An 18468-nucleotide genomic window follows, 5' to 3' on the forward strand; every position below is an offset into this window, starting at 1 on the left:
GTGTGAGCAGTGAGTGACACGAAGGGGTAAATTGTCAATATTGTACCTGGGGATTTACCTGTTGGATCCCATTTCATCCTAATCCTTTTCTCCTGATGCTGAAAATTGACTCCTGAAGCTTGGCTTCTAATACATCCAAAGTTCTTTTATGTGCAGATGGAATTGGAAAGGATGGGGAAGATGGGATGCTGCTGCTTTTTGGGTTGGGTTGGGAAGTGGAGGCCGGGAGAAGCAAAGTCAAGTGTGTGCAGAGGCCCCCTGGCTGGCTGGCTGGGGCCCTTCCTACGTTAATTGCACCCTCACTCCCTCTTTCCAGGACTGGCCCAGAAGCCGCCCTGATTGCTGTGGGCAGCCTTGGGTGTGCTCTTCTCATGAGAGATGAAAGTCATTTAAAAAGATATTTTAGTTATGTTACCCTGATGAGGTGAGCCGTTAGCCGTGAAGCTGGTCTTCAGGAGGTTAATGGGTTACCCGGAAAGTCGAGTAATGACTTTCCGATTTCTCAATTTCTTTTTAATTGAACATGTATATTTGTGCACTATTTTAGGGAAACTTTGTATCTTGAACCCCCCAAAAAAATTTACTTAGGGGGCAGGTAGTTCATTTATGAAACAATTCTTTTCTTTCCCAGAGTGCTCTTTGAAAAAAAGAACGCCTCAAGTTTGATCAACACATGATTAACTGATGAGAAAAGATTTCAAGTGCAATTTTTAAGCAATACCTTGCATAAAAGTATATTTCTGGATGAGGATGACATTACATCATGGCTTATTATTGCCTGCATTCAGATAAGCTTATTGATTGAGCAAATGATTTTTAAAATGTAACCATTTTATTTGGCTAAAATTTCTGTATAACAGATGCATCATTTAGAGTGACATTGTATTTTATTCTTATGTTTACTTCAGGTTTTCTCATTCTTAAGTGACAAATCTGCTGACAGTTGATATCCTCACCAAAGTATATTTGTAGTACATTTGCATTGCATTTTTATTCAATAATTCATTGGAAAATGAAGTGGCACAAAGAGGTGTGTGTGGATCATCAGCCTGTAAACTTGGGCGCTGGTAGCCTGCATGTATCCTGCCGTTACAAATTAATTTTTGATATGGTTGCTAAGACATGACTTTTCATATTTTTAATCCCCCCACACTTCGGTTGAATTGTTGGCCTAGAAACAAGTGAGAACCAGTAGCAAGATAAATCCCAAATTGCAGATTCATTGAGTCATTTATAGATTCATTCTGTTTGGAGTTTGTGTGAGATAATGAATGTTTTGGATGAACACTTGCACGTTTTTGAATGAAGAAAAAGTAGGTGAAAGCAGGTGGAAGTAAGTCTGCATTATGGCAGAATGAAACGGAAAAGAAACACATATGGGCATAATATTGTCTTACTTGTAACATTCCTTCCAAAAAGACACATGTACCCCCTGAGGGAACATCAGTGAAAACAATTACTGTTTTAGTTGGTTGTGCCTTGGACATCCTTAAGTCTTGGTACAAACTCAGTGGAGGAAGTAGTTGATGAACTGCGTATCCAAGAGTTTCCTTTGGTTAAAACAGTTGGCTTAATTTCCAACTGGATACAAAGGTGAATGTGGGGTACTTTTCCTTTCTTAAAAATAGCTAAGACTCATGTAAATGAGTAGTTGATTGAAGAACAGCATAAAGCAAAGACAAAACAGAAAAACAACCCCTCCAGATTGAACAACATGCTCGTGAATTCATTTACTTTTTTTTTTAGAAGTTATTATTCAACTGTTTTTTTTAATTTGCAGAGAATTCCATGTGCAAAGAGGAAGTAGATTCAACACCCTTACATCTAGACATTATCTGTTGTTTATCGACCTTTTGAAAAAGTTGCCTAATTATCCTGGTCGGTCTCGTTTACTTAGTGGTCTTAGAGCATGTCCCAGTGACCAGTAGCTTCACGCTGTCCTTCCATAGCACCCTAGCCAATGAGAGCACCCATGAGGAAACTATGGGTTTGTGTCAGGCAGGGTCCATTTAGAACTACGTTCGGCCTTGCTGGATGGAGTGTCAGGGTTGTGTGTGTTCAGCTTCCTCCTGAAAGCTTCTTAGGGCTTCCTTCTTTTGTGAGGGATCTCTAGAAAGAGCAAGTTGTTTCTCCTACCACTTCTTTCTCTAGAGCAGGGCTTCTCGACAGTGGCACGACCAGGTAATTCTTTGTCGTAACGGGTTGCCTTATGCATTTTAGGAGGTTTGGCAACATTCTGGGCTCTGAGCAACTTCCAGTTTGTGATCATTAAAGATGTCTCCAGACGTTTCCAAATGGTCCCAGGGGGGTAGGGGAATGGCTAGAATTGCCCCTGATTCAAAACCACTGCTTCAGAGAGAGCAGTGTTTTTCAACCTGGCTGCAGATTAAAATCACTGTGGTAGCTTTGAAAAAATGACCAATGCCTGGGCCCCACTTGCAGATACACATTGAATTGGTCTGGCCCTGTGTACGTTGCAGAAAAGAGCTCCTCGGTGATTCTAATGCTCAGACCAGGTGAAAACCACTCCCTGGGTGAGTGCATGTTGTATAAGATGGGTGGACGTGTGTGTGGAGTGGTGAGGAACTCAAGCGTCTTGGGAAGATGAAAGTTAACATCCTTCCTTCCATTGTTGAATTCCAAGACTGAGAAGGACTGGCACCAGCAGGTACTATGGAACTTCAACCCTTGACCCCAGACCAAGGTCCTCAGATAAACACCTTTGGGGTACGTGTTGAAAATTTGAGTTTTTGGTGGATGGGATTTTTAGGTGAACTTGGGGGAAACTCTGGCATATGAGTAGATAAGAGCTACTTGTTCAAGGCTTCACATCCAGACTGAAAGAAGCACATGGATTTCTAACCCATTTATAGTGGATGCCGATGGTGCATGTAGATCAAGTAACGCCTGCGATGCTAATGAATGTTTCCCACTGAGAATACTGCGTTTCACATCTCCCACCTCATAAGTTTTACTCTGAGTTTTTGGCTTTCTCCTTATTCTCTGTTGAGGTTATTAATGAGTGAACGAAAAACGCTGATAACACAAAATGACCTTGTCTACGAGGGGTAAGATAACCTGCGAGTGGAAGAGCCCAGCAGGAATTCTCTGAAGCAAGGTTGTCTGTAAATTAAGTAGTGGTGCACTATAGCATGAGTAATTGCTCTCATAAATCTTTTATTTTGCTTAGAAAAAATCGGAACATCATTTATGAATGATTTTGGACAATAGGAATTAAATGTCTCCTGGGAGAAAAATTCTAAGTTACAGAATACCAGAACTGATTTAAATTGAGGACCTCAGAGTGTTGTTTTCTATTGTGTGAACTGACATGTAGCTGGTAAAAGAAGTAGATGATGCTTTTTGATCCTTAAGCTTCAGTATGGCAATCTGGTAGTTTTAAACATGCTTCGATAGGACATCAGTTTAAGAAGGTCTGAAAAATAGAACCAATTATCATACCATACTTGTGTATGCAAAGCATAGTGCATTTTTCATGAGAATACATTTTGATTTAATGACAGAGCTTAATACTGGAAATACAGATTAAGAAATTTCTAAATATTTTAAGAGGCAAGCTATTATTGGAAAACCTAGATGGCTTAGAAAGGTATTTTCTGGTAGAATTTAAGGTTTTCAACTCTACTTGCAATAAGAAAGCTATAAAAATTCCTTTAAATTTAGGGGACCATTTTCTTCTTTCCAAAGGAGATGATCTGTATCTACAATCTATATGTGTGTATGTATATATTTTTGTTAATAAATAAATTTGTACCTGAACAATATCAGACATTCAGTTTGATTCTATTTGGTCAAACCAGATACATCCAGCATCCACTCATGGAAGCCAGTTGATGCTGCGAAGTCCAGAATCCCTTTCACCTGATTGCGGTCATGTTCTTTAGACCCAACTGAAGTCCATTAAATGTTTGTATTTTTGGCTCGTTGCCAGAAGATGTAACAGAAAAAAAAAAAAAAAATCATTTAATTAGTGATGCATTTATCCTCTTAACAGAAATAATTTAAAACCAAGCAGGAGAAAGTGCAAAGTTACGGTGAGTATTCCATTTGATGGACACCTTTTCAGAAGTGTCAAATGAGTACAAATACAGTGATCTGCCATAAGGCTATACATTCACTCACGGTGATGATAGATTATTCTTGGAGGCAGTGGTGTAGGTATCAGTCAAGCTCCACTGGTCAGAAAAAAGAATGTGAAGATGAACTTTGCCAAAGCTTTAAAAATAGCGATAATAAAATTTTACTTGTGTAGTATCATTGGGCCAGTGTATGCTTGATGGAATAAGTTTTCCATACAAATTTATGACCTTAGGCTCTAAAACTTTGTAAATTGTAGCCACGTCGGATGCTTATAGGCCTCCTTTGCCCCTATGGTAGATAGAATCGTGAGTCCCTTACATCAGCTGGCCCCACATGGCTATTCTTTCTTCATGTTTACTTTCAAATAATAGGTTTGCAGTCACTTCAAGTAGCAGTATGCCAACAGCAGTATTCCTTGCTGCCCTCAGCAAGCCTGACTTTAACTTATTTTCTTTCTCATTGCTGTTTCTAAATTCTGTTTCTAATGCCTGGTCATATTTTGGGAAAGTAGATAATCACACTGATTAGAATTGTTTTTTAAATAGGAATGAATGACGTTAAAGTGTCCTTCTGGCAGTAAGATGCATGAGCTATAGTGCATGGTCCATGTGTCCTGCATTGGTACATACTTTGGCTTTTCAAGGTTCCTCTTGGCTTATTTTCTGGGTAGTGACTATACTTAAGGGAACTCAGATATTTCTGTAATATAAGAAATACTTGCTTTTTGGATACTTGAGCACAACCAAGTTGCCTTTAATGCTATTTTAGTACATAACGTTCATGGGACATATTGTGTACTTCTGAAAAATTATTTTAGATTTGATTCCAGGAAATATTAAGAATACTTTATATTCTGAATATTTAAGAAGTTAAGAATGTCTCATGTTGTAAAATGAGCTGATTTTCAAGAATCTAGGAAATTTTGAGATTCAGTATCAAGAGCAGACTATGGGACACTGGAGGATCCAGGCATGAAATCTCAACTCTAATTTATAAAAGTCTCTAGTCCACAGGAGAATGAAGTTCAGGTTATTGCTGCCCCTGACATAAATGACCTCATCTTTAGAGTGCTGTTCAAGAGTTTGCAATAAAAAGAGTGGCTGCTCTTTCTGAGACGGAGCATCTTTAAGCAGAAGAGGTGTTAGAGAAAGTGGCAGAAAAATAGCAGGTTGCATTATCACCCTTCTGCAGGCAATACTGGTTTGTCTTCCTTAAGATAAAAGACCATAACTGGCTCTTCACACATTGCTGGATGGTGGTCATTTACAGTTTTCACCTAACAGAGAGTTGTGAATTATAGAGTTTCCATACCTGAGTCCTTATGGAAAGGTGCAGAAGGACTTGAGATATGGTCTTGGACATGGATTGGAATGAGGCACACATTTAATTACCAGATGAATGAAAACTCCAATAATATTTTAGTGTTTTTTTGTTTTTTTGTTTTTTTTTCCCTTCAGATTCTTATGTAGGCCTTTGGTAGGCTTTTTGTAAGACAGGGTATGTTAGAGAGAAAGGTTGGGTTTGGTGATTTCTCAGACTGTTTTAGTTATTTGTATTCTGTGCACATACCCACATCATATTTAGTATTCTTGTATGTGTACTTAATAGAACATTAAATGTATTGAATTTCAGTCTATTGAATGACTTTTTTTTTTATACCTCTTTCATTTTTCAGCTACATAAAAGTGGTGAATCTTTACATTTTAAAATCTTGCAAACAAAACATATAGAGCGCTGCTTCTGGCTGCTGATATAGTTGAGGGATAGAATGTTTTGGTTAACTTTTGGCCACAGACTCCAAGGTCTCGGATGCTTCTTCGGTGAGATGGCTTTTCTAGTCCAGTGTGTTCATCTCTGCACTAAATTCATAAATTTGTCTTCTAGTCTTTTTTTTTTTTCCTTTTTAAAGGAAATGGAAAGGTCTTCTCATTTTCCATCCAATTTTTTAAAAAATATTTTTAAAAAGTTTATTTGAGAGAGTGTGAGAGAGCATGAGCATGAGCAGGGCAAAAGGGCAGAGGGAGAAGCCGGCTCAGATCCCAGGACCCTGGCCATGACCTGAGCTGAAGGCAGATGCGTAACCTACTGAGCCCACCCAGGTGCCCCCTTCCTTCCAATTATTAAGGGGTCTTTTGGGTTTTAGAAGATATTCCTAATCTAGGCTGTGAATAGCTACAGCTTCCTGAGTGTCTGTAATTACTAGTTGGCTCAATATCGATGAGAAGCATGAATTGCATGTGGGGACATGGTATGTATGTGTGCTTACTAGTAGAAAAACCTAATTAGTGATGAATATTTACATGCAAATATATGCACACATATATGCATAGGTGTATGTTTTAATTCAATTGAGAATGAGTTTTTTAATGCTGATGAATAGAAAGAAATTGGGACACTGTGGTTGTATTTAGTTCAGGAAGTCAGAGAATCCTAGAACTTAAATCTGTAAAGTACTCTGTATTTTATCAGTTTAACTTTCCCATTTTCTGAAGGAGAAAATTGACTTCCAGAGAAGTTCAAAGAATTCTCCAAGGCCAATTGCCAGTTAGCAGAAGGCTAAAATCAAGCTGATTCACAGGGCACAAAATTTGTCTTATAAGGAAGACCTTTAATCTTACAGACTTTGAGGCCGCTTGAAGTAGGGGTAATGTTAATTATGAAGATCCTAAATGGAAGAGAGAACTGTTCTTCCTCCAGTCCTGTTGGATAATCCTGAAAACCAGAGTCCTGCAATGATAAGAATGAGACCAGGTGAATGCCAGTAGAAACTGGCTTAGAAGACCTGATGGTCTAGCAGGAGAGCTCATATCTGTTGCCTGGGAACCTCTGATTAGGCCAGATGGGGTACATGGTTCACAGCTCAATGGTCAGCTCCTGAAATGCAGTCTTAGAAGGAATAGCCTCAGGCTAAAACCTTCCTGCCCTTTTTCCTCCTACGTGGACTCTTCCTCACTTCAAGGCCATATTCCTTCCACATAAATATTCTTGGGATGATGGACTGACCTTAGTCCTGTCCTCACACATCCACTTGCGTTCACTGCCAAAATGTTGGGTGTCTGGAGAAGTGTCAGCTCCTGGACTGCAAGAAACAGAAGGGAGAGAGACCAGGAGCAAGAGGATGGGCCAGATGGCAACACCAACTGCTCTCAAGGAGTTGTGTTTTTTAATAACTCAGCTTGCTGCAAACAAAACTAATTAAGCCAGTTATTCTGATTTATGCTACTATAGGCAGAAGTAGAGTACACTTACATTACACTTTTGATGGCATTTAAAAGGTCAGAATATCTGAGTTGCAGATTCCTGTTCGAAGCAGCCTGGTCTGTTGAACCACTCTTGAGAATTCAAATTAACCATGCTCATTAATTCAGCATCTCTTCTCTTTCCCTAGACAGCAAGTGCCAGTTCACCCAAACAGAATAATAAGACCCTGAAAGGCAAGTTATTAGTCTTATCTGCAGATGATGGATTAGATGCAGCTCCCAGGAAAGTGAGCCAAGAGTCAACTTAGAGTAAGAAAGTACGAGCTAGCAGACAAAGGCGGTGTGAGGGGATGAGGCCATGAAGAATTTCAGAGGGTCTGTTTGGCAGTGGACGTCCTTAACAGGCACCTGTCTTACACTCATAGGTAGGCCTCTTGCTGATTATAAGAACCCACCAGAATTGTCCTGGTCGTGAAGCCGTGGTGGTGGAGGCGGCGGCGGCAGCAGCGGTGGTGGGGAGCTAGCTGAATTTAGATGCATATTTTACATGTGAGGGTACTTTGGAAGAGAGTACACTTAGCATTATGATCAATTAGAGGTCTAGAAATAAACATTATCCAGGTGGTTTGCCATGAATAGCTCCCCCGGCATAGTGACATTCATGAGAAACCGTTTGGCACCATCAAGCTTTTCAAAATTTGTGGAAGAACAGGCTCAAAAATTATTTTTATAGTGTCCCTTTAACATTAAACTGAAGACCAGTACTTCAGTCCTTCTTACCTTAACACTATGTGCCACGTGGTTTTCACCCCAGTCTCTTTGGCTTTCCCTGTGTGTTCTCAAAATTGCCCACTTTGAGGTTTTTTGGCCTACCACAGAAATCTGTCTTTATTGGAAACCTTGTTCTCACCAGAGTCTATACAGCCAGGTATACAAAAAACATTCATTTTAAAAAGAGCTAGGCCTGTTACTATTGAACCTATTCACAAAGCTTATTTGGTTATTTTTATACTTGTAGGTATCTATTGAATTTCATATATTAAAGTAATATGTAAATAACCATCCTTAAATTGGCATGTGGCATTTAAACTTTATTTAAAGCCTTAAAGCAGTGAAACAACTTTATAAACCTCCTTTAGCCAAGTTCTATTTTAATTGTGAGTAGAAATGATAGGTCTTTTAAGATGTATTTAAAGATCCTTAAAAATAAAATAACGAGTCAAAAAAAAAAAAAAAAAACCAAAACCCACCAAACTAGTGTGATGCACTAACTCCTTAAAAGGCATCAAGAGACAGGAAAAGATGCTCAACATCCCTCATCAGGCAACTGCAAATCAAAAAGACAAGAAAGCACAAGTGTTGGCAAGGATGTGGGAGTAAAGGAACCCTCGTGCACCGTTGGTGGGAATATAAATTGGTGCAGCCGCTGTGGAAAACATTTGGAAATAGAGTCAGACTAAGAAAGACAAATCTGATATAATTTCATATGTGGAATCTAAAACAAAACCAATGAATAAACAAAAACTAGAATCCAGATCTGTAATACAGAGAACAAAGTGATGGTTGCCAGAAGGAAGGGGGGAGTATGGGGGGATTGGGAGAATGGGTGAGGAGGAGTAGGGGATCCCGGCTTCTGGCTGTGGAGTGAATAAACCTCAGGAATAAAAGGTAGAGCCTAGGGAATGCAGTCCGCGGGACTGGAATAGAGCCTGGTTGTACGGTGACAGCCTTGCTGGCAGTGAGCGTGGCCTAATGAATGGAGAAGTTGGATCACTATGTTGTACCCCTGAAACTGGGGTTAACTTAACAATGTGTGTCAACTATACTTGAGTTTTTGTTTTGTTTTGTTTTTTTGTTTTTTTTTTTTTCAAAAAAGTGGTGAAGAGTCTGTTACATAAATACATTCCTGGAGAAGATGCTCCTAAAGTTGTTCACGTGGAGCCCCCCAGCTTGTTGGAGTCCCCACAAATTCAATATAAATAATTTTAAAAATTAAATAAATGCATCCTGGCACAATTGCCCAGCTGGTGATGTGGATCTGTGGGATTGACTTTGCTTCTTTCTTGCTATGTGACCTTTAGCACACCACCACCTTTTGTGGGCAAAATAATTTCTCCCTCGAGTAAGGGGCTCCGGATAGGGAATTGTTAAGTCCATAGTCCCAGAATTTAAGTTTTCCAGATATAAAGGACCTAAAAATAAACTTGGAAGTGCCAGCTTTTTACTTGTGTTAGGCGTGCACTATAAAATCATAATCCTCATCTAACACTATCATTTCATAGAAGATCATTTGGATATTTAATGCAGGAAAACATATTTACTAAAGGTCAGTCTTTCTCCCTAAAGAGATAGCTGGCAATGTTGTAGTGCTGCAACTCTGTTGAACATTTTTTTGGAATAATGTGTAGCCCAGAGTTCAGATTCAACAATGCAATACCAGGTACATTTCCAGTGTCCACTACACTCGGGGTACTTTATCGCTGCCATCATAGGAAATCTGGTTTCTCCCTGGTACGTTTGTTGATAAACAGAATTCTCAGAGTTAATTCAGTTTCCCTTAAGCACAGTCCGTGTGACTCAGTGGAAGCCAGGATTCACAATCCACATATTGCTACCAGATTTTTGCCCACTCCTATGGCTCTGGCCAGCTTAGATTGGGGGTTCCTCTCTCTGCTGTCCCACCGTCGTCTTCCAGTGTTTGTGCTGCTGGGGCTGGGCTCCTACCCGAGAACAGTAAGGTTGGTATCCCAGGGGGACTTCTGTGCTGAGGAGACTTCACTGTGCGTGGCCCAACATGAGGACCATCAAGCTAAATGTGCTCTGTGCACCATTCATTGTGCTTGATGGGGACCTCGTCAGGATTGCAGGAGTCCTCCTAATAATGATAGGGTGGACCCAATCCCTTTTGAAGTGGCCACACTGGTGAGTCTGAATACCTTGTTGGTGTGCAAGGAGCTAGAGAGGCTCTAGTGGAGGTGACTTGGGATTTGTACAGTTCTGAAGTCAGCCTGATGTCTGGTTTCTTGTGCTTGGGCACATGTCAGAGGGCAGACTGCAAATGCACTGGCCATGTATGAAATGTGTGCATTCTGTTTGGACACTTCCAGGTTTTTGCACGTTGCTTAGTGGAACGATGCTCTGGAAAATCAGAATGACTGTAGACTGGAGTTTTCTCAAGTTTCTTTGCCATTTTTTTTTTTAAGATTTTATTTATTTATGAGAGACAGAGAGGCAGAGACATAGGCAGAGGGAGAAGCAGGCTCCAGGCAGGGAGCCTGATGTGGGACTCGATCCGGCGTCTCCAGGATCACGCCCTGGGCTGAAGGCAGACGCTCAACCACTGAGCCACCCAGGCGTCCCTTCTTTGCCATCCTTGCACCACATGGGGAAGTATGGCTATCACCTAGAGTTTAGGAGAGTAAACCAATGACGAGTCCATGGCACTAGGCTCTTCATATGATGATGATGTGTCTCCTCTAACTAGATATCAGTGGCCTTTTTCTGAAACCTTTGGACAGGATGAAGACCTTTTCTCCTTTCTTCATTTTAATCCTATTACTTTACAGCTGTGTAGGAACTCGTTTGGAGTCAGGCTCTTGAATGAAATCGGGAGGGTAACATTAAGTGAGAGGAAGGGCAAAAATCTAAGCAATCTCGTTGTAAATCATTGCCTTGACTCATCAGGCAGCTACAAGTTCTCAACACCGCCAGGGATAATAGAGATTTATTACAACAAATTAAAGGCTAATCGGAGTGTGTCCTGTGATAAACAACATAGTAAAACAAACATAAATGACAGTAAGGGGAAGCATGAGTTGATAAAAGACTCCTAAGTGTGGGTGGTGGTAGAAGACCAAATTCTGTTCGTGGCTCACTTTGTGTATTTCTGCACTGTTCCATGTGTGGATGGGAGATTATTGGGAATAATGCATAAATGTTGGGCCAACAACTATTAGGTGTTTCGTGTGGGTGCAGCATGGTGATAGATACTGCATGAGGTAGAGCAAAGCGAGCCACAGCCCCCTTCGCACTCAGAGTTGATGGTCTGACACACCCGTGGGAGGATGGAAGTAACAGTCAAGGTGCATGATTAAGAACCAAACAGAATGAACTCCTGGTGCCATGCGTCTTTGTGGGCCTGGGAGGTGGCTCATGGGCTCCAGGCCAGGGTTGGCCGCTTATGGAAGTGTGTTGTAAGCTTGAGTCCTGGGGAGTGCCTGGATCTGGGTAAGCTGGCACGAGGGGTGGGGATGTCTGGGAGAACTGAGCAAACAGCATTGGAGAAATGATGAGTAGATCTGTGTTGGTGTCTTTGCTAGATTGCGGTAGATCCTTTTAGAAACTAAGTGGGGGCTAGGCAAAGTGTTAAACGTTGTGCGTGGGTGCTTCCTACTAACAGGGTTTGTGTCCAAATGGGGAGAAACGTAAAATGTTCTCCATTCTCTAGACGTTGTAATTAAACCAAGTGGGCCTGGAAAGCGGAGTTTCTTAAGCAATAAAAAATGAAACAAAACTCTTGTTGGGATTTTATAACTCAGTTTAATGCTAATAGTTTTTTTTTTATTCCTTTTCTTAAGTGTTCTTGGGCTAAGCAGTTGTACAATGGTCAGGGCTTCAGGGCTCTATAGACTCAGATTTATGCCACCATGTAAACCTCTTCCATTCTAGCACAGGTTCTGCTGCATGACCACTTCTTTTTAGTGGAGGAGTTTTACAGTGAGGGTTATCAGTTAAGAAAATCCATCCTCTGACTGCAATCTTCTGAGTCAGTAATGAAGATGTTATAAGATTTGGGGGAAAATATGGCCTAGTTGCCTGGAAGGCAGAAAGATAGCGCTAAGTAAAAATCAATGAACTGATTCTGTTAAAACAATAAAGAAAGAAAAATAATCTTGAAACCTGTTGACCCTCTGGTAAGTCTAGATAGGAAAATTAACCTACTTTAGCCTTTATAGTTCATTCATTTTGATGTTTCGCCACTTTAGTATTTTGACCTCATTTTAGCCTGTGGTGTTGGATGTTAAATCTCAGATCATTTTCAGACTTTGCTCCATTGAGCCCTCGTGGGTCCGTGGTGCCTCTTTGGAAACAGGTTGAAGTGAGTGAAGGGGAATAGGCTGGTTCACCCCCTCGCCCCAACCACTGTACCCCTCGGCTGGGGCAACCCTATATTCACCTGGTTTGTTCACACTTCTGCTTAAGCTTTTACTTGAACAGATTTGACTTTACAAAGTTTGAAAACCTTTGGTCCAAGCCAGAGACCCCAAAAGCCAATATTTTGGACACACCAGCCAGATTTCTGGACCAGTGAATGGATGGTCCCTGATAATACCGTTTTTAGATTCTTCTTGTCACTGAATGTGCATACTTGGTCACATCTGTAGGGGTATGTATGTTATAAAAACACACAATGAAGTTAACTTATAGGCATGGGGATTTTCTTTTTCAGAGATAGACATCCACGTTGGCATATCTTCGAAAACTTTGACCTTAGGTTCTTGTCCTTAGTCTTCACTATGTGTTCTTTATTCTGTGGTGCCTTCTGGGGCTGGAGAGGAAACAGAATATAAATTCTGTAAAGGAAACCAAACTGTTGCTAACCTCTACCTGTAACTGCTAAGGTGCTGATAATTTTTAATTTTTTTTAAGGAAGTAACAAAATTTGCTCCATAAATGTAACAATATTTATCCTTGATCCACCAAGTATCTAGTTGTCTCCTGTTGCACCTTCCCTTTTCCTTTCTTTGCTATGGAACTGTCTGGGCAGACTGTCTATTTTAATAGCTTAATTAGATAAATGTGAGCTTTGTTGTGACCTCAGTGAGGTTCCTTGAATTGGCTGTCTGCCTCAATTCTGAGTTCTTACAGGAAGGTTTACTTATTTAAGAGCTAGTTCTGTGGGTTTTTTAAAAAAATATTTATTTATTTTAGAGAGTGAGTGTGTGCATGTGTGTGCGCGTGCATGCACCCACGTGGGGGGAAGGGCAGAGAACCCTCAAGCAGACTGCCCACTGAGCAGGGGCCACTGTAGGGCTCCATCCCAGGACCCTGAGATCATGACCTGAGCCGAAATCAAGAGTTGGATGCTTAATCAACTGAGCCACTCAGGTACCCCAAGAGCTAGTGTTTAAGAGTATTCAGCATACTGAATTTCGTTAGCTCAGAAAAAATAAAATTGCTAATTTTATCTGTAAAATGAAATTTGGTTCTGGTTCTCTCCCCTCCATTTTACACACACACATACGTATGCCTAACCTTCTCCCAACACCTACTTGAACTCACTGAAGATCCAGCTTCACTGTAGCAGTGAAGGTGTGGGGAGCAGTGGGGTGTATGAGACAGCAGCACAGGATCCTTTACTTCCCTGCAGTCACAGTTCCTGGACTCTGAGGTTAATGTAAATCAAGAAAAGCCTGGTTTACTGAGTAGAATCTTAGAATTTGGGGAGCACATGGTTAAGCACTTGCCATGAGGTCAAGCGACGTTCTTGAGCTCAGCTTGATTCAAACTTTCATCATGATTTTATAGGCTTCCAGATGACAAGCAAGCTTTCACATTGTTCTCCTCCAGGCTCACCCAGAATGTGATAAAAGTGATGTGGAGGAGAAGGGAACGTATTAGGACAGCTGGCAGCGTTGGCTCTTAGCCTGCAGGATGTTTCCTCCCATCTACTTGTAAACTCTTGGCGCTTCGTGGTCTTCAGCATCCACTACTAAATATTGGAAAAACCAGAATTCCTTGGGTACCCCATATCAATCTAAAAAATCCCCCATTTATAATCCAGACAGGAGACAGCAGGCATTCTTCACCTGTTTCGAGGACTTTCTTGTACATGGGAGTCTAAGGTCTAATGCAGGCAGAAAGGAAAGGAAGAAATCTTTTGGCCATGGTGGCCAAGTCTGGGCCCTTCTGAGCTATCCTTCTCTGAAGGCCTCCTGACCAGATCACAGAGCGGTGGTGGATTTGACTTTGCTATCTGAGTTCATGTTTAAGTCATCTTTAATATTCAGTCTTGATAGGATAATTATATCCTAGCTCATTTGTACAGATGGCTGTGGTACAGTGATTTCACACAAAGTAAATAGAATGCTAATTTGTTGAATGCAACCTATTTGAAAGTAAATATTCTTGCTGAGTCTCATGTGACTTCTTTTCTCTGCTTCTTATAAAGAAAATTAAAACAGACAAATAAAACCCTAGTCACTTACAAGATTAATTTAGGCCTGGGTGGTACTTTGTAAAAACTACAAAGATGCAAATAGGAGTCTGTTCTTTTCTTTCTTTTGGAACTAAATGCTGGCCTGGATACAAGACTTCCTACTAAGTAGTTTAAATGAGAATGGCCTTTTTGGGTTGTTTGATACTTTTATTTTGGGCAAAGGTTTTAATCTAGAGTGAACTGTAATGAACTGGCTGGTCCCCAACAGGTACAGAAACTTGGGAGAATTGGTCATTTCTATTCTAGAGACTTACCAACTGACATTAGTTTTTAGACTTAAGTGAACCTACATTAGGTTGTGGTTGTGGTTTTTGGAGATGCCAGAATGCAGTGTAAGGAAGGGTTAGACAAGTCTGTTGAAATGGTTATTTATCCATTCATTTATACGTTTATTTTTTATTGAGCTACTATTGCCTACTAGGCTCTGTGCTCACTTTTAATTCCGCAACTGGATTCCTGGTTTGCTTTGTAGCTCTTGGATCCCAGGCATGCCACTTGAGCTCCTATTTATGACTTCCAAATTTGTCCTTGGCTTTTGTAGTCCTCACCATGGCTTGAGGTGTTAGCATAGGACATTCCAGTCTGTGGGAGATTTAAAACTAAGGAAAATCCTGGAGTGGTTTTAGGAATATTGTTGGAAATTTCTCAGCCTTTCCTAAAGTTGACTCTTGCTTGGTGTTGTCGAAGGAAAAGCAGCAACCAAAGCTGGTGTGGTGCAGAGTGGTGATGGCAAAGTGGTCTGAAGCACTGACTGTGCTCTTTGAATGTGGCTCTCTTCAAGGGTGCATCTCTCTGCCTCCAAAAATATCTATATACTATGTGAAGAGTTGCAAGCTGGTGGGCCATGACCTAAATCCAGTTATACTCGTGTTTTGTTTGGCCCACATAGTGTCCTAACAATTGAAAAAGTCACCCACAAATCGAAGTTTCTGACTTTTAATAAATGGGAGGGTCTCCTGACGCGTGTGCTCCCTCATGTCAGCAGTCAGCAGGAATAGAGCAGTGGCTACCTGTCTCTTGAGTGTTCTAGTTTTCTCCTGCTGTGTAACAAACCACCTTGGTACCGAGCGTTGTAAAACAGCAACCCTTTCACTATGTTCATGGACTCTGTGAGTTGAGCATTTGGACAAGGCATAGTGGGGATGATTTGTTTCTACTCCACAGTGGCTAGGGCCTCAGCTGGGGAGACTTAAATTTGGGGAGCTGGAATCATCCAAAGGAGTAATAATTTACATGTGTCCTTGGGCCAGGAGAGCGTGGGGCTCTTTGGGAAACCCCCAAATCTGTATGCAGCTTCCAGGCTTTTCATGTGTTCTTTCTATGCAGGTTCTGCAACATGGCAGCCTCAGGGTGTTCAGCCTTCGCACATGGCGACTCAGTGATCCAAGATCCAGTGTTCCAGCTGGACAAGACAAAAGCCACCCGGCCTCTCAGGACTTAGCCTCAGAGATCAGACTCTGTCACTCTCTTCTATTCTATTGACTGGAGCAATCTCGAGTCCACCAAGTTGGAAAGCGAAGGGCCAGATACTCCACCTCTTGATGGGCTAATTAAAGAATTTGCATCTGTGTTTTCAGACTGACAAGGGGTGCAGACTGGCTCCATTCGCTGTCCTCTTCACCTCCCATGACATTGTGTCCAGGCTGCTTTACTGATTTCTATTACCTGATTGTCCCTGAGGGCATTTGAGTTAGAGATTACCGTTCTTCCTTGGGACTTCTAAATTTAGATGGACTCTAACCAGAAGTAGAATTTAGAGTTCATCTTCTGTCAACAGTTATAATGATAAGTGTTGCCTTTAGGAGAAAGAGTGGAAAGCAACGTTGACTCCCACTGCAAACATTTTTGGGGAAGCAGTATATGAGTTTTCACTGGGGGAAATAACCCACTGTGGTATGATTCATGCTCATGGTGGTGGCCATGCTCTCTGTTGTATCTAGAGAAATGGGTTCTCTTACTCATGTACTCACTGTTTTATTTCTTCACCTTGGATACATGCATTTCCTTATTCTGGAGACTGTGGGCCAAGCCATTTGCTTATCTTTAAAATTATTTAAAAACTACCCTATGGATGTTACCACTATCATTGTAAATAATGAAATCTTAATTCGGAGTGGTACACTACAAGAAGTCTTAGAATTTTGAAGTAACCATAGTATAAAGAGGGAGTGAAGGAAAAGTGTCTAAAATGATCATCTCTTCATTTTTACCCAACTCTGTCCTTCGAGTGAAGTTATCACGCACAGTTGTCCCAGTTGGAGTACTGGGCATTACCTTAGTCCCTTCCTTGCCCATCATCCTAGACTGTCAACAAATTTGATAGGTTATTCTCCTAAATATTTTTCCATCTATTCGTTGACTCCTGTCACTCTCTTAGCTCAGACCCACAGAATCAGGACTCCTGGTGGTAGGCCACCTGACTAGATGGGTTGCTAGTCTGTAATCTCGCTCCATTCCATTCTGCTCTACTTTAAGAATGATCTTCCTAGAACCTCTGTCAGGTCATGTTAGTTGCCTGTGAACAAACCAACTATGGGATCACTCTGCCTCTGGAGAAAACATTGTTTTGTAAATGGTCCCGGAGGTCCTATCTGATCTGGACCCAGCTTAGCTCTTAGACCTCATCTTCAGATTGCTCCTCCCTGCTCCAGTACACTCCCACCCTAAGTTGCTCCAGTCATAACTGGCCACTTGTTTCTGGGCACCTTCTGGATACTTCTGGGTAAATCCTATACTGGAAGCCTTGGCTACTGTTCTGTCTTGCCCATTCTGTGCCACATGTTCCATCTTTGGGTTTTCTGTAGTATCCCAGAGCCTTTAGCCATGTAATAATTATTTTTCACCTATCTTTCCAATTCTAATTCAGATTTCTTGAAGGCAGAAACCCTCTCCTGTCTCCATATATTGCTGCTGGGCATAGATTGGTCTTTGGGTAAATGTGCATGGAATGGCTGGCTGATGGAAACCCACCAGTGATTCTGTGCCAGAATTACTCTTGCTGAGGGGATTCCCGGGTGGCTCAGTGGTTTAGCACCTGCCTTTGGCCCAGGGCATTATCCTGGAGTCCCAGGATCAAGTCTCGCATCGGGCTCCCTGCATGGAGTCTGCTTCTCCCTCTGCCCCCCTCCCCCCGCCCTCGCTCATGAAGAAATAAAATCTTTAAAAAAAAGAAAGAATTATTCTTGCTGAATAGCAGTCTATTTATACTGGAGTAGAGGACCCAATTCTGGTTTTGTGTTTGACAGGAGGAGGGAATCCTTCTCTGTGCCTTTCACACTGAAAGGGAACGTGTAAACTGTATTTGGGAGGAGAACAAGGAAGATCTTCTAAATATGCATCTTGATGATATATTTGTACATATTAGAAAGTAGTAAATCTAGCCCTCCTTGGTAAATGTCAAGAAAAACCTTCCTTTGTGTGCACCTGTACATTTCTTAGTTTCCTCACTGAGCAGCCCCAATTTCCACTGAAAATTCTCTCAAGAGCATCCCATATAGTAGATGGGATGTGAATTTGGACCGAGGCACACTCTGGTTTCAGTTTCTTCCTAAGCTCCATATCCTAGGGGACAGCTTACTTCATTTCTCAGAGTTTCTCTTTACTTAAAACATGTGGGTAGCAGATAAGAGTAGCAGTTGATAAATGCTAGGTCCCTTCCTCCCTCCGGAGGAGAAATAACAGTGCACCTAATTTTATGATTGTTTGACAATTGGATAGTCATCTCTTTCACATCTTAGCTCTTTATTATGTCATTTTTATCTCAGCAGCTTAGGAGATTGTAAGCCTCCTATTAAAAGTTAATTGTCGCTGAGTGTAAGGAGGATGTCCGAACACAGAATCGAGAGAATGACAGGAGAAGACCTCTTGGCTGACTCTACAGTCTTGGTTAGGGCTCTATGCTTTTTTTCAGCTGACACCTTTCAAATGAGTCACCTTGGTCACTATTGT

The 18468-nt window shown here is 41.3% G+C and overlaps 1 protein-coding gene across 10 annotated transcripts in view; it reads left to right on the plus strand.

Annotated features, from left to right (window-relative positions):
* The window catches only part of CCDC85A (coiled-coil domain containing 85A), a 194016-nt gene that overhangs the window by 9957 nt on the left and 165591 nt on the right, over positions 1–18468 (plus strand). The window contains exon 3 of one of the 10 annotated variants that reach the window (XM_072768436.1): positions 15847–17622. The exons of the other annotated variants lie outside the window; for them this stretch is intronic. Coding sequence (XP_072624537.1) covers positions 15847–15902 — 56 coding nt within the window. The 3' untranslated portion in view covers positions 15903–17622. Of the gene's footprint in view, positions 1–15846; positions 17623–18468 lie in introns of those variants that run through there. 10 annotated transcript variants of the gene reach the window in all.

Source organism: Canis lupus, chromosome 11, assembly GCF_048164855.1.
Source record: "Canis lupus baileyi chromosome 11, mCanLup2.hap1, whole genome shotgun sequence".
NCBI lineage: Eukaryota > Metazoa > Chordata > Mammalia > Carnivora > Canidae > Canis > Canis lupus.